This window comes from Chlorocebus sabaeus, chromosome 1 (genome assembly GCF_047675955.1).
Source record: "Chlorocebus sabaeus isolate Y175 chromosome 1, mChlSab1.0.hap1, whole genome shotgun sequence".
NCBI lineage: Eukaryota > Metazoa > Chordata > Mammalia > Primates > Cercopithecidae > Chlorocebus > Chlorocebus sabaeus.
The window spans coordinates 66,727,839-66,744,014 of NC_132904.1; the positions used below are offsets into that span (position 1 = coordinate 66,727,839).

The 16,176-nt window shown below is 35.1% G+C and overlaps 1 protein-coding gene across 1 annotated transcript; it reads left to right on the forward strand.

Moving 5' to 3' along the window:
* Nucleotides 1–6,035: 6,035 nt before the first annotated feature.
* Nucleotides 6,036–15,921, forward strand: OR52A5 (olfactory receptor family 52 subfamily A member 5). Its single transcript, XM_008019899.3, has 2 exons — nucleotides 6,036–6,081; nucleotides 11,965–15,921. Exon 2 carries the CDS (start codon nucleotides 12,025–12,027, stop codon nucleotides 12,973–12,975), a length of 951 nt encoding a protein of 316 aa, XP_008018090.3. The 5' UTR covers nucleotides 6,036–6,081; nucleotides 11,965–12,024; the 3' UTR covers nucleotides 12,976–15,921.
* The last annotated feature ends 255 nt before the right edge of the window (nucleotides 15,922–16,176 follow it).

Here is a 16,176-nt window from a genome sequence, read left to right on the forward strand (position 1 = left end):
ATTATCTGGACATGTTGGCCTCTACCTATAGTCCCAGCCACTCTGAAGGCTGAGGTGGGAGAATCACTTGAGCCCTGAGGTTGGGGCTGCTGAGTCATGATCATGCCACTGTACTCCAGTCTGAGTGACATAATGAGAGTCTGTCTCAATAATAATAATAATAATAATCTATAAATATTATAATAATCTATAAATCTATAAAAATATATAAATTTATAAATATTATAAATAATAATAATCTATAAATATTATAAAAGTTAATAGAAATTGTGCAATTACTCTTGAAAGTCATCAATGTTATAAATAAAGTTTTGGTGCCACAAAGGAAATAGCAGTCAAATATAAAATTTTCTTTTTAATTCTCAGCAAGGCAAGTTACTTCTACAGAAGGGTGTGCCCTTACAGTTGGAGTAATGGTGAGTACACAACTGGACAAGGGAGGGAAAGGGGTTCTTATTCCTGACGCCCGTGGTCCTTACTGCTGTGTCATTCCCCTATTGGCTAGGGTTAGACCGCACAGGCTAAACTAATTCCAATTGACTAATTTAAAGAGAGTGACGGGGTGAGTGGTTTGGCAGGAAAAATGTTTATGAAATGAGCCAGGGTGGAGAATGAATCTGAATGAGTTGGAATGGAGTAGGTAATCAGAATGAATGAGTCAGGGTGGAGTAGGTAATCGGAATGAATGAATCAGGGTGGAGTAGGTAATCAGAATGAGTCAAGGTGGAGAACGAGTCAAGGTGGAGAATGAGTCAGGGTGGAGCAGGTAATCAGAAAACGTTGCTTTACGAGGAAGTTAAGTTTAAAAGTAGAAGGCAAAGAATTGAACATACTGACATACTAATTCTTTGAAGAGAAATTCAGAATTCATATTTAGCACCAATGTACACTCTCTTTAATAGTATGAGTCTGTTTCTCTATATATACTCAGCCCCAAGTAACGTCAATTTTTTTTAATTCTTGCCAGTTTTATAAATGAAAAATGATTTCCTACCATACTAAAGCAATCCTCCTGCCTTGGTCTCCCAGAGGGCTGAGATTACAGGCATGAACCACCACTCCCAGCCTATATTTCTTTAACTTATAGTGAGTTTCAGTGTCTATTTACATTGTTCTTTGGTCATTTGTATTTCATCTTATATAAGCTGGCTATCCATATATTCTACATTTTAAAAATATTGTTTTATTTTTAATATTGATGTATAGTGTGAAAAAAGTACAAGTATGGGCAAATGTAGCATAAAGGACAGCAGACAGATGCCTCAAACAGCTTCCTTTCTGTAGGAAATGAAAGAAGCGTAGGGCTCTCTGAAAAACAAAACGTAATACATGAAGATGACTAGATTTTAACGTTACAATGCTAACTCTAGTGACTTTCTGAAACATGTCATATAAAAATTACCATATGTATATTGGAAATTTTACCTACTTGTCATTTGCATTACAAATATTTTTTGGTTTGTCTTGAGTTTGTTCATGGTCCACATCAGTTAGAACTTTTTATTTTGCAAATAAGAGCAACAACAAAAAACAGCTTAGAAAAGAGGATTGACTGAAAGTTCGAAGGTAGTTCATGGTCAGTTTGATTCAACCTTCAAACATTTTAGCCATTAATAAAAACATATTGGACAAAGCAATTAGAAAGTAAAGACATTTAAAATCTTTAACAATGTGCATGAGAGTTAATTGTTGCACTTGAATTGTTTATTATTATTATTTTTTTGAGATGGAGTCTCACTCTGACACCAGGTTGGAGTGCAGTGGAGTGATCTCGGTTCACTGCAAACTCCGCCTCCCAGGTTCAAGCAAGTACCCTGCCTCAGCCTCCTGAGTAGCTGGGACTACAGGCACATACCACCACGCCTGGCTAATTGTTTGTATTTTAGTAGAGACGGGGTTTCCCCTTGTTAGCCAGGATGGTCTTGATCTCCTGACCTCATGATCCGCCCGCCTCAGCTTCCCAAAGTGCTGGGATTAATCGGAAGGACACATGAATTAAGAGGTGTTCTAAACTAAAATAAATTAGTTACATAATATTTTATTACCGTAGGATAAAGACTTTTCTGGAGGGTGCGGTGGCTCACAGCTGTAATCCCAGCACTTTGGGAGGCCGAGGCAGGCGGATCATGAGGTCAAGAGTTTGAGATCAGCTTAGCCAACATGATGAAATCCCATCTCTACTAAAAATACAAAAATTACCTGGGCGTGGTGGTGGGCACCTGCAATCCCAGCTACTCGGGAGGCTGAGGCAGGAGAATAGTTTGAACCTGGGAGGCAGAGATTGCAGTTAGCTGAGATTGCACCATTGCACTCCAGCCTGGGAAACAGGGCGACACTCTGCCTCAAAAAAAAAAAAAAAAAAAAAAAAAATTATATTGTTTTATTGTTTTTTCATTAATATACTTTGGTTTTTGGATAAAATTTAGGTTTACAGAAAAGCTGAGTAGAAAGTACAAAAGATTTCCATATATCCCTTCTACCCAGAATAGAGATTTTGCATTTACATTTGAAGCTATGCTTCCTCCTTGTTTATCAAATTACATCACCATATTTATTTATCAGATCCTAATATTTCAAAACATATATCTAGTGTTTTTTTGTATAGTATGTGTATACCATGCTAAGCCAATTATTATTTTTTAATTGTGATATAATTCGTATACCAAATAATTAACCTGCTAAAGGTGTACAAGTCAGTGGATTTTAGTACAGTTAGAAAATAATACAACTATCACCATCCTGTAATTTCAGAACTTTTTTTTTTTTTTCTTATTGAGATGGAGTCTCACTGTGTCACCCAGGCTGGAGTGCAGTGGCATGATCTCGGCTCACTGTAACCTCCAGGTTCAAGCAATTTTCCTGCCTCAGCATCCCAAGTAGCTGGGACTACAGCCGTGTGCCACTATGCTCAACTAATTTTTGTATTATTTTTTGTTTGTTTGCTTTATGTAGAGACAGGATTTCTCCATGTTGGCTAGGCTACTCTCAAACTAATGATCTCTGGTTATCTGCCCACTTCGACCTCCCAAAGCATTGAGATTATAGGCATAAGCCACCAAGCCCAGCCTCAGAACACTTTAATCACACCAATAATGAAATTCCATACCCACTGGCAGTCACTCTCCATTTCTTCCTGCTTCCAAATTCTGGTCATCACTCATCTACTTTCTGTCCCTATGGATTTGTGTATTCTGGATACTTCATATAAGTGAGTTTATACAACATGTTGCCTTTTATGTCTGGCTTCTTCCACTTAACATAATCTTTTCAATGTTCATTGATGTTTTAACATAAGTCAGAACTTCATTTCTCTTTATGATTAACAGTCCATCATATAGATGAGTCTACTCTTGAACTTAGTAGGCAATTCTCTGGCCAATATAAACTTCCATGATCCCTTCTTTTCTGTGTGGTAAAGACATCCATCTTAATTTGTAAAATTCTACACATCATATACATATGGCCAGGCCTTTCTATTTTAAATTTTCATATTTCATTAAAACTTATTTCTTTTCCCTAGATGAATTTTATCAACGATCCATAGTAAAAGCTATTCAAATTTTGTTTCTGTTATATTTTAACTCAAATGCTTTGTTTCTGCTTTTCTCTGGAAAATATGTGCAGATAGGAGTCTTTTTAAAAAAACACTTTTTATTTCCTATTACATTTTTCAGAGGTATACATTTCCATTAAAATGCTTATGCAAACAATTATTTTTATTTATTAGCATGAGTACTAAGGATCCATATCAGTCACCAAAGTAGTGAGTCATCTTGTGCCTAAAACAGATGTTTTCCCCGTGTTAACTAAATAGTATCTAGTAATGGGTTTTAACTAAATAGTATCTAGTAATATTTTTGTCTCCAGTATTCTATAGCATTGTGATTCCTTGAGGTTCATACATTTTTTTGCGTGTTTCCAAAAGTGTCTTTGGAGCCATTCAGTAGGTCTATATTTGTTAGTTACTCTATAAATAATAAAGTAGTATTTAGATTTTAAAAGTGTACAGATTTTACCTAAACCTGCTTCATATCTATCTGAAAAGTATTTATCTTACTTTTCCCGAAGATGTTTCATTTTATTTGGAGTTCCTATGTTGTTATTTGTGTCGGGGATTGTAATCCTTGTTTGCATTGTTTGTTCACTTTCCTGATGTAAATACTCCGACCACGGTTGATTTCAAGCTACCAACATGAAGTCAGTGAAAGCAAAGCTGGAAAGAGATGCTTGAAACCAGCTCTTACAGGCATGATATGAACTCATTCTAGTATATAACTGTTCTTAATTCAATACCATTGGTTTTTCTAGGCTGGGTATAATTTTATGGGAAGTTACTGACAAGATGGAGTCACTTGCTTTTTACATGTGAAAAGAACAGATCTCCTGAATAAGTCCAGATCCAATAACACAGGAGAAAAGCAGTGTGATTCCTGGTAAGAGCGTATCTCTCAGGCAGAGCAAGAAATACAGTCTTGTACCATGCAGAGAATGGGAATCTTTTCCCTCTGTCTACTTCAGGCCAAAGCTATCAATCCCTTTTCCTTTTTCCTTTTTAATTGATGAGTAGAAATTATATAAATCTATGGTGTATAACATGATGCTTGATAAATGTATACATTATGGAATGATTAAATAGAGCTAACTATTAGTGACATGTGCACCTCACATATTTATCTTTTTTATTGTTGTGAGAACACTTAAAAACCTGCTCTCTTAGCAATTTTCAAGTATATATAATGATATGTTGATTAATTATAGTCACCTTGATGTACAATATATCTCTTGAACTGATTTTCTCCATCTAACTGAAATTTTTTTGTCATTTCACCAACATTTCCCCAATCCCCCCATCTTCCAAAAGTCTGGTAACCATCCTTTATTCTTTGTATTTATGAGTTCAACTTGTAAAATCCATTTTGTAAGGCACAACCTTTTTTCAACTGTAAAATCAAGTTTAGCCTAAAGCTGTCTCCTTACATAATTTAATTTCGGCCCAAGGGTTTCTCTGTATATTGTGAACTGTAGCAAGTGGAGGTATAAACAGACTGTAGTCTATACTTGTGCTAATCACTGAGTTTTTGTCAATCAAATATAGACAACCGCTCGAACCATGTTCAAATAACGCAAATGCCAACCTGTAATCAATTAAGTTGTTTCCGTACCTCACTTCTCTTTTCTGTTACCTCAGTTTCCTTTTTCTGTCCATAAATCTTCCCCCATGTGGCTGTGCTGGAGTCTCAGAGCCTACTCTAGCGGGGAGGCTGCCCAATTTGCAAATTGCTCAGTTAAACTTTTCTAAATTTAATTTGGCTGAAGTTTTTCTTTTATCACAACTAAGGAAATAAATGTTAAAAATTCTAGTCTCCAATGCAAAGTTGATACAGATATTATGACTACACTAAAATTTTTGAAAAATACATATCATTGTGTCAGAATTCTGACATGACTGGGACAACTTGAGGAAGGCTGGTTTGTATATAAGAAAGATTTGTGTCACCAAAGCTCATGCACAAGAGGCTCAGAGAGTGACTGTGATTGGGGCCCTAAGGTACACTTTTCAAAGTCAGCCTCTTTCATGAACCTAATGAGAAATAATTGCCTGTCATACTGTAATTAAACTACAAAAATATTCCTTTAATTATCTGTCAGCATTTGTCTACACTTATTAGTCTGAATATTTCAAGACATTTTAATTTCTCTTTATTGGCTCATTATTTTTATAATTAAGTGCTGTGATGACATTGTCATCATGGTACACTGTCATCTCTTGTGAATTTGTAAAAGGGAGTTCACTTTGGTTCCAAGTCCTGAAGAGACTGAGCATTTTTGTTTCTGTTTTGTATTTTTAGATACAGAGCACGATTAGTTAATGAATCTTGTGAGTTCTTAACCAAATTCTCCCTCTTGTCCCAAGTGGTCCTCAAGGCTGGCCAGAGATTTGTGAGACCCCAATCCCAAAGGGGCCTTTTATAATACAAAACGCTGAGGGCTCACTGCCTGAAACATAAAAAAAAAAAAAAAAAAAAAAAAAGAGAGAGTTCTACTCTATGACTTCTACTTATAAGTCCATTGATATCCCTGGTAAGTCTTTGAGCTTGAGATTCTGCATTGTATTTGGGAAATTGGAGAATTCATTCTAAAGAGAACATATATCTTCTGCGATTCAATATGCCAGAATGATAAAAATGAAACAGAATCTTAAAATAGTTGAGTGTTCAAACTTTAAAATGATGTCCCATGGTATCTCATGGTTTTCAGAATATTTACGGATCAGTTGATGAAATGCTGGGTGACAAATTTTAAAGTGAGATTTAATAATGGGAGGACATCTAGAGAATGATTATCTGGGCTGATAAGCAAATGTTAAAAGCCAAGAAAACTGAACGTGCCTAGACTGGGGAAGATTTAGGAGAAATGCTCACTGTGCCATCAAATATGTGAAGTTATTTCATGGGATAAGAAGGATAAAGTCTTATGGAAAAATAGCTAGTGCCAATTAACACATTTTTTTTTAATTTCTCAATATTTGAAATGGATTATGTCATTAATTTTTACAATCACTCTGTAATGTGTCTCTTTCTATTTTACCAATGAGGCAACTGAGGTAGTTAGAATTTCACAACTGGCTCAAGGGCATACAAAGTCAAGCAATAGCAGGTCTAGGATTTGACCTCTCTTGACTGGCTCCAGGTTCTGTAGAATTCACTATCATAGACACTATGACTGGTGTCTATTATTAAAATGTAGATTTCAGACCTTCTTGAGAAATTAAGAGGGAGGCGGTTTGGGGCTACGTCTAAAGACCTAGATGAGGCTGGAAGCTGTACTGCAATGTGGCACACTATCTCAGAAAAAAAAAAAAAGAAAAAAAGAGGGAGAGAGTTTTCTGTCATGAGAAGGTTTCAGAGAGAGATCAAATTGTGAACTTTAAAGATGATATAAAGGGATGAGATTTCTGATATTGTGGATAGTATGGATTAACTTTAGGGGGAAGTGTAAATTTAGACTCCTAAATCCCTTAGTACTTTTAGATCCTTGGAATTATCTTGTGTCAGAACTGGAGTGGTAGTTATTTAGGGTTTATTCATACATCCAAGATCTAAGTTTCTAGAGTGTTGACTTTAGCCCAGGAATTTCAAGGGGTTCAGGAAACTTTCTTCTTCCTTTAAACATATGCATACTTGTGCAAACAAAGTTCTTCCCTAGGCTGCCTTTTCTCATCCAGTTCAGTAATTCTCAGTGCAAGAACATGTTTTGCTCCTCTCTCAATTTACCCTTACATCATGTGGGTGAGTCCTCACAGATTTTGATTTGTTGTTAATCCTTCACTATTGTCACATTACTTTATAATATTCTATCTGGACTATCACAAATACATTTCTAGCAAGATCTTACTATGCCCTAGTTTTCACTCCCTTAAAATCATTTGCTAACTTGCTAGCAGATAAAATTTTTAAAAGGCCAAATTTCTGGCCTATCATCTACAAACTTTTAATTACTTGGCTTAAAATAGTAACTTTACATTTGATTCTTTCCCTTTTACATTTGACCAACTAATATTTCTGCTTATGAACTAATTTATGTAGTAAAATATTTATTGATATGTATTTCCAGCATATGTTTCATACTTCTGTGATTTTATACAAACTATTTTGTTTTTAAGGAATGTCCTTCTCTATCTCCTTTATCTGGCCAGTATCTACTGAAGAATTATTTCCCTCAATACCCAGTTTTATTCTGCCCAGTTTGATTTAAAATACATAAATTCATCAATCTTTATTTAATTAAGGGCTTATTTTCCCCTCTAATATGAAGTATTAGGTTATAACTGCTAACGACCAGTGATATGTCCCTCTCCATGCATCCAAGGGACATCTGGCAATGTTTTAAGGCATTTTTTATTGTTGCTACAAGGAAGTGCTACTGGAATTCAATGGATAAGAGCCAGAGATGCTTCTAAACCTTTTACAATACAGATGATATCTCCCACAATAAATAATTTATTTGGCTTAAAATGTCAGTGCTGAGATTGAGAAAGCCTGCCCTAGAAAAAGAAATTAGGCCTATTGGAAGGTGGAAGTAGAGATGGAAATAGAAATGGAAATAAAAAACTATCCAGAAGAAAGGTCATTATTTTCTCAACCTGATCTATGGGCTTTTTGATTGAAGGCTTGCTTTCTATTTCATTTACTTGCTATTTTGTTCACTTGCTTCATCATCTCTTTTTGCTGTCTTTTCTCTGACTACACAGTACGTACTTTGTCAAAGCTCGAATTTGTATGTTACCTTTCAAGGAGTCTCCAGTGCAACTATTACTCAAGTGGCCCTGTTGAATTAATCAAGGCACTATTTCTGATAAAGGCAATACTAAATATTTTTGAGCCAAATTGGAGATTATTGCCCAGTATATGTGTCAACAAAAAGAGTCAAACTCTGTAAAATATTTGAAGAGATTTATTCCGAGCCAAATATGAGTGACCATGGCCTGGGACACAGTGCTCAGGAGGTCCTAAGAACATGTGCCAAGGTAGTCTGGGTGCAGCTTGGTTTTATGCATTTTAGGGAGAAATGAGACTTCAATAAAATACATTTAAGAAATATGTTGATTATGTCCAGGAATCAGGGGTGGTTCCAGGTTTGTAGGTAGGTTTAAAATTTTTCTAATTGGCAATTAGAAAGGAATATCTGAGTTACAATAAGAGGTTATGGAGATCAAAGTTTTATCATGCAGATGAAGTCTCTGAGTAGCAGGCTTGAGAGAGAACAGATTGTAAATGTTTCTTATTAGACTTAAGGTCTGCGTTGATGTTAATGCTGGAGAGATATAATGAGGCATGTCTCACCCCCAGTTCCCTTCATGGCCTGAACCAGCCTTTCAGGTTAAATTTTAGAGTGCCCTGGATCAGGAGAAAGTCCATTCAGATGGTTGAAGGGACTTAAACTTTTACTTTTTATTTACATTCAGATGGTATGTTTTCAAGAAGTGGACGTATATAAAACAGGTAGCATATAATAAACATGTTCTATACTGTGTGTCCTATACCTATGTGGTAAATTAAAGTGACTGAGGAGTAATGTCCATCAGAATCTTAACAAGCTCACTGATGAAAATAGTTGGTATATTTTTACATCACCCAGCCTGATGTAATTATACTCTGATACACAGATCTTTTAATCCTTATTTATAGAATTATATTTATAAAATCTCAGAGGACACAAATTTGCATATTTTATTCTTTCTGGGTAAATACAGCATAAAATTTTGATCCAAGTATATTTACTTATAACAAGAAGTCCTATGCTTTCATTAATATAATCAACTATATTAATATTAACATTAATATATTAATATATTCAATGATAATTTCGTAAGTTAAGAATGGTAAAACAATGTAAAATGTTTAAAGATATTAATTAAGTGATATTTAACACATATTTAATAAATGGTACATGTTACTTTTTGAAGTCCAAGCATTCAGCAAAATGTAGATAATTAATAAATATGGAATAAATAAAATTATCTTCGTTTCTCAATTGCTTCAAACAGTATTTGGATCATAGTGGATACTTAATAAATCTTTGTTAATTAAAATCATTAAATAATAAACATCTAATTTATTTCTTGGATAAGTTTTATGGAAAGAAAGAAAGAGATGTTTCTGCAATTATTGGAGATAGCTTATATGTGCTCTTTCACTTCCCAGAAACAATCTAAGTATATCAGCGGAAAAGGAAAAAATTAAACAAACAGACAAAGGAAAGGTGATGAGGCTGGCAGGTTGGTGGGATTTTTCCTTGTTGGCCTTCCACTACTATCTCTATCTATTTTGCAGTCTACTTAAATTACTTCAGAAAGTGAGTTTTGCAATTACTAAAAGAAAATACAGGTAATATGTAAATTATTTGATATTTTACATATTTTGTGGTGCAAATATTTTCTTGAAACAGAGATTAATTCAGACAATAAAAAGCCATTGAGCTTTGGATGATGAAAAGGCAAAGCCACTCTACACTGAAACTTGTCCCCTGGTAACAGAGATAGGAGGCTCTGAAAGCCTAGAGTGTTACATGTTGGAATTACCAGTGAAGGGCAGAGACAGAAAATGTGTTGAAATACTCCTATGCAAAATAATGTGCCAAAGAAAATTTTCACCTCTACAGAAATAATTGTATTTGAGTGGATAGAAGATGTATAGATATATAAAGCTTTATGTAAAGAAAAAAATAACATTTTTCATGTAATTTCAAGTTGTTAAGAAGAGATGATGGTTCAGGCTTATGGAGGTAACAATGCCTATTTCCGGGTAATGAAAATTAAAAGGTATATGTTGGCAATTGATATTAAATACAAGAGATGTGCACATGGCAGAGCATGGTAGGTGAGAACAAGCTTTCATAGGAAGTGCTGAAGAAAAGACCCATGAATTCAAAAATAAGGAATTAATTTTGTTAGAGAATGCACAGGACAAGGTATACGACATATGATTGGGTTTTGAGAAGACACTGAAAGTTTCAAAAATTAAGTTGAAAGAATTTTGAGTCTATATGAGAAGAATCAGATGATGAAAAAAACTAACCTGGAAAAAAAAAAAAAAAGGCAGTCAATGATTTTCAAAACTAAAAAACATTTCATTCAAACTTGTCTTCTGAATGTGACCAGAATGGTCTACCAGCACTGTGGATCTTTTCTTTTCTTCTTTTTTTTTTTTCAAGACAGAGTCTAACTCTATAGCCCAGGCTGGAGTGCAGTGGCACGATCTCAGCTCACTGCAAGCTCTGCCTCCCGGGTTCACGCCATTCTGCCTCAGCCTCCCAAGTAGCTGGGACTACAGGCGCCCGCCACCTCGCCCGGCTAGTTTTTTGTATTTTTTAGTAGAGACAGGGTTTCACCCGGTTCGCCAGGATGATCTTGATCTCCTGACCTCATGATCCACCCGCCTCGGCCTCCCAAAGTGCTGGGATTAGAGGCGTGAGCCACCGTGCCCGGCCTGTACTTTCTTAATAGTATGTCTGATGACTAGAAATGTTCTTAATTTTAATTAAGTCCAATGCATAAATTGGCCTCCCAAAGTGCTGGGATTACCTGCATGAGTGACCAAGCCTGGCCATGGTGCAACTATTTTTCAATGTGTATGTCTTCATTATACCATGTGATTGAGAGATATTTTATATTTATATACATTTAAATATAGTACACCATGTGGTTGAGAGATGGTTCATGTTTATATATATTTAAATGCAGTCTCCGCTGTATAATATATGTTTACTGAAGACAGACATAAACTGATTATAGTAAATTTTTTTTTTTTTTTTTTGAGACAGAGTCTTGCTCTGTCGCCCAGGCTGGAGTGCAGTGGTGCGGTCTCTGGTCACTGCAAACTCCACCTCCCAAGTAGTTCACGACATTCTCCTGCCTCAGCCTCCCGAGTAGCTGGGACTATAGGCGCCTGCCACCATGCCCGGCTAATTTTTTGTATTTTTAGTAGAGACGGAGTTTCACCGAGTTAGCCAGGATGGTCTCGATCTCCTGACCTCGTGATCTGCCTGCCTCGACATCCCAAAGTGCTGGAATTACAGGCGTGAACCACCGCGCCCGGCCTGTGGATCTTTTCTTTATGGCTAACGTAGGTGAAGTCTCATTTTAAAATTCTTTGCTTTGCATTAATTTTTTTTTTTTTTTTTAACTATTTCAATTGGTAAGTCACATAACAAACATAAAATACTGTTGATCCAGTAGTCATGAACCAGAAAGAAGCGATCTAATCCATTTAATTTTGCCCACTGAAAATGATTAAGACATGGAGAAATAGAACCTGATGTTCATCTTCCAGTGACTTTGGTAAAGGAGAGAGAAAATTCGAGAAGATTAGTTAGAATAGAAAATATAACATGATACACTCCTAAAATAACTAAAGTATATTTTCCTAAAATAAATTAACATATTTTTAATTTTAATTCATCAAGGCTCAACAGAGAATAGAAGATGAAACAGCAAATCTACTACTTGATTCTGCTGAACAAATCATGCCGACATTCAATGGCTCAGTCTTCATGCCCTCTGCGTTTATACTAATTGGGATTCCCGGTCTGGAGTCAGTACAGTGTTGGATTGGGATTCCCTTCTCTGCCATGTATCTTATTGGTGTGATTGGAAATTCCCTAATTTTAATTATAATCAAACATGAAAACAGCCTCCATATACCCATGTACATTTTTTTAGCCATGTTGGCAGCCACAGACATTGCACTTAACACCTGCATTCTTCCCAAAATGTTAGGCGTCTTCTGGTTCCATTTGCCAGAGATTTCTTTTGATGCCTGTCTTTTGCAAATGTGGCTTATTCATTCATTCCAGGCAATTGAATCAGGTATCCTTCTGGCAATGGCCCTGGATCGCTATGTGGCCATCTGTATCCCCTTGAGACATGCCACCATCTTTTCCCAGCAGTTCTTAACTCATATTGGACTTGGGGTGACACTCAGGGCTGCCATTCTTATAATACCTTCCTTAGGGCTCATCAAATGCTGTCTTAAACATTATCGAACTACAGTCGTCTCTCACTCTTATTGTGAGCACATGGCCATTGTGAAGCTGGCTATTGAAGATACCCGAGTCAACAAGATATATGGCCTATTTGTTGCCTTCGCAATCCTAGGGTTTGACGTAATCTTTATTACCTTGTCCTATGTCCAAATTTTTATCACTGTCTTTCAGCTGCCCCAGAAGGAGGCACGATTCAAGGCCTTCAATACATGCATTGCCCACATTTGTGTCTTCCTACAGTTCTACCTTCTTGCCTTCTTCTCTTTCTTCACACACAGGTTTGGTTCACACATACCACCATATGTTCATATCCTCTTGTCAAATCTTTACCTGTTAGTTCCACCTTTTCTCAACCCTATTGTCTATGGAGTGAAGACCAAGCAAATTCGTGACCATGTTCTGAAAGTGTTTTTCTTCAAAAAAGTAACTTGATCATTAGTGACTCCTATAGAGATTTAGGGTTGGTTCTAAGTAAAAACCTAAATGTAATGAAAGTCACAGATCAATATTCTCAAACTACTAGCTCAACACATACCTGTAATTCTAAAGTACACCTCACTTTTTAGTATTTGCTTTGAATCTATATTTTGATAAATTTGGAATCATTTATATGTCTTATCTACTTTATCTGAAATACTTATCAATATAAAAATAATATGAAATCAGTAATACCAATATCTGCAACATGAAACTTATGTAATTCAACCAATGACTATAAACACCAAGGAATGTACAAGGAGAGAATGCAAAAAAAATTGAAAAATATTAAACATATTCACAAATATCATTTTTAGAAAAATAAAATCAGGGATCTGGGTTTACATATCAAATATCCTTCTAGAACCATACAATTTTATTGATTTTTACCTAATTTGAGTTTTACTCACGTTTGGAAGTTTAAGTTCAATAATTGAACATACAAATTCTGTTACCCACTGAAAGCATCTTGAGTACAGAAACTATATCTTATTTACCCTTTATCAGCAATACAGAGGACAATGCCTCTGTATTGCTTAGAATCTAAGTAAAAATGACATTGAATAATGAACAGAGTAAACATTTTATTTGTGTCAATTAATGGTATTCAAAAGCCACAAATTTGGAGACTCTAAGGTAATATGCAATCTTACCATACAGAAAACCTGCATACTAGAGATTTTATTTCCGTATTATCAGGGTGAAAGAAAGGTGAAGACTTGAAATAATCATTATGCAAACCTGAAATAATATATTGGCTAAACACAGAACTGACATATAAGAAACTACCTCCTGAATAAGGACTTTAGTCAAGACAGAACCAAACAAATTTTTTTTTCCTAAGAATCAAGTTGACAGAGAGAGTCATCTGAATCACTAATTTTGAAAAGATGCATGGTCGAAGGAATAAATAATACAGTAAAACGTTCTGATGTAAAAAATCATATCATTCAAGAGGCAGATATAGATTCATGTAATTTTGGGGAAAAAGCTTGTCAATAATGTAGAAATGACTTTGAGTCATAATATATTTGTTTTTTAAATAAAGTTTATGTAAACATTAACTATATTTAGAAAGAATCAAAAATACAATGACAAAAGATAAAACAACATGTTAGTTGATAGGCAGACATGTTAAAAATTGTTGAATTATATAAGCAAAACTTAATCATGAAATAACCATTTTAATTCTGGATTAGAGCATTAAATATTTCAGTAGTTATGCCATTAATAATGCAGAAAGAATAATTAATGAGGAGTTATTCTCCCAAAAGAAAAAAAAATCATAAATATATGAATTCTTTCAGAAAAGTTAGTATGCATGAAGGATAAAGAATAAAGATAATAAGCATGTGATATTCCTAAATAAGAAACCAAAACAAACAATATGATGATAACTACAGATTAATCACGAGTGAATGAAAAAACTGTATTTCAAAGTATCTGGTATAAAAATGCACCAAATTATATAAATGAAAATAGACAAAACACCCATATTGGAAAATATCAACAGAAAATAAAAATTCAACATAAGTCTATCAGAAAAAACACATTAAATATCCTAAAAAACACATGTTGTTTTTCCTTCTCTGGAGTATGAGGGAACACAGACAACAAAGATCATAAAAATACACGTTATCTAATGGAAAAAATTAAATGAAAAATTTGTGTCATAATTAGACTGTGGGTTGGCATTTCAAGTCATTTAAATCTGTAATTAATAAAAAGAACAATTACAGCGCATAATAATATTACTAGTTTCTGTAACAATGTTGTCCCTGTCCAGTGTTCTCTGCTAAAGAAACCCCAGCCAGTCTGCTGAAGCAATCTCCACATGGAGTACAGCATCTGGTCCAGCTGATTTCAGCTAGGTCCCAGTCAGCACACAGATCTGTTTGACCTCTTGATTGCCTTTTGGTCTTCTTTACAGGTCAAATTTGTTCTGTGCTGAAGATCTGGGTTCATATTACCTTTTTTTAAGGTGTAAAGAAAGAGACCTGGCCTCAAAATGAGGTTGTGCACATATTTTCTGGGAGTCCGCTCCACTGCTCTTCAAGTGAGGGCTTTGGCTAATTGGATGCAGAGTCTGAGGTAACGGACAGCCACTTATAGCAGCTAAAAGGCTGAGATATGAGTCAGACTCATATGCCCTGACTATGATGCAATGAACATCTTAAAAAGAGACATTTATTCCAAGAGTGAATTGTTTGAGGGCTCGAAGGGATTGCCTTAAGTTAAAGATGGATAAACAGGTATCAAAGCTGGGAATCAAAAAGGTCTGTGATTCTCCATTATCCTTCCTTTAATATTCTACATACCCCTGGCATGTTATTTCCTCTTCTCTACAATGCGGCTAACAATACAAGCCTCAGAGACTTGTGAGGAATATGTGAGAAAAGGGTCTTCAAGCATGTAGCACAGATCTACGCTAAAACACACCTTAAACATGTAGGCCCAGGTGTACATACTCTGAGAATTAAGACTCAGAGAAAAATGATTTCAGGTTTAAGTGCAAAGAGACAGAAATGAATGGAGCAGAGTCCAGGATAGCTGTGTGGCTGACGATCCTCTAGCTGGAGCTAGGTCAATGTCTTTGGGCAGAGTGTGTGTGTAACATGCTCAGAAACATGCCAACTGAGACAACAGAATACCTTGGTGATCTTTATTCAACTGTTTATTTTTACTGAGATAGAATTCACATGCCATAATATTAGTAATTTTAAAGTATGCAATTTGATGATTTTTAGTGTATTATAAAGGCTGTGCAACCATCATCACTACCTAATTCCAAAATATTTTTGTCTTCCTAAAAAAAAATCTATGCACATTAGTAGCCACACCCGATTACTTCTGTTCCCCCCATTTCCAGTTTTAGCAATCTCTAATCTCTTTTCTGTTTCAATGGATTTTCCTGTCTGGATGTTTTATATAAATAAAGCATTTCATATGTGAACTCTTCTATTGACTTTTTTTCAATTCTTTTCAATTAATTCTTATTTTAATGTAATATTTTAAAGGTTAATCCATGTACAATATATCAGTAATGCATTTCTTTTTAAGGTTGAGTAATATTCCGTTATATGGGTATGCCACATTTTATTCATTTAGCCATCAGTTGATAGACATTTACAATGCTTTCACTTTTTGGCTATCATT

What these genes read in the sequence shown, in the direction of transcription:
- OR52A5 (XM_008019899.3), top strand. Translation starts at nt 12,025, where the DNA reads ATGCCGACATTCAATGGCTCAGTCTTCATGCCCTCTGCGTTTATACTA.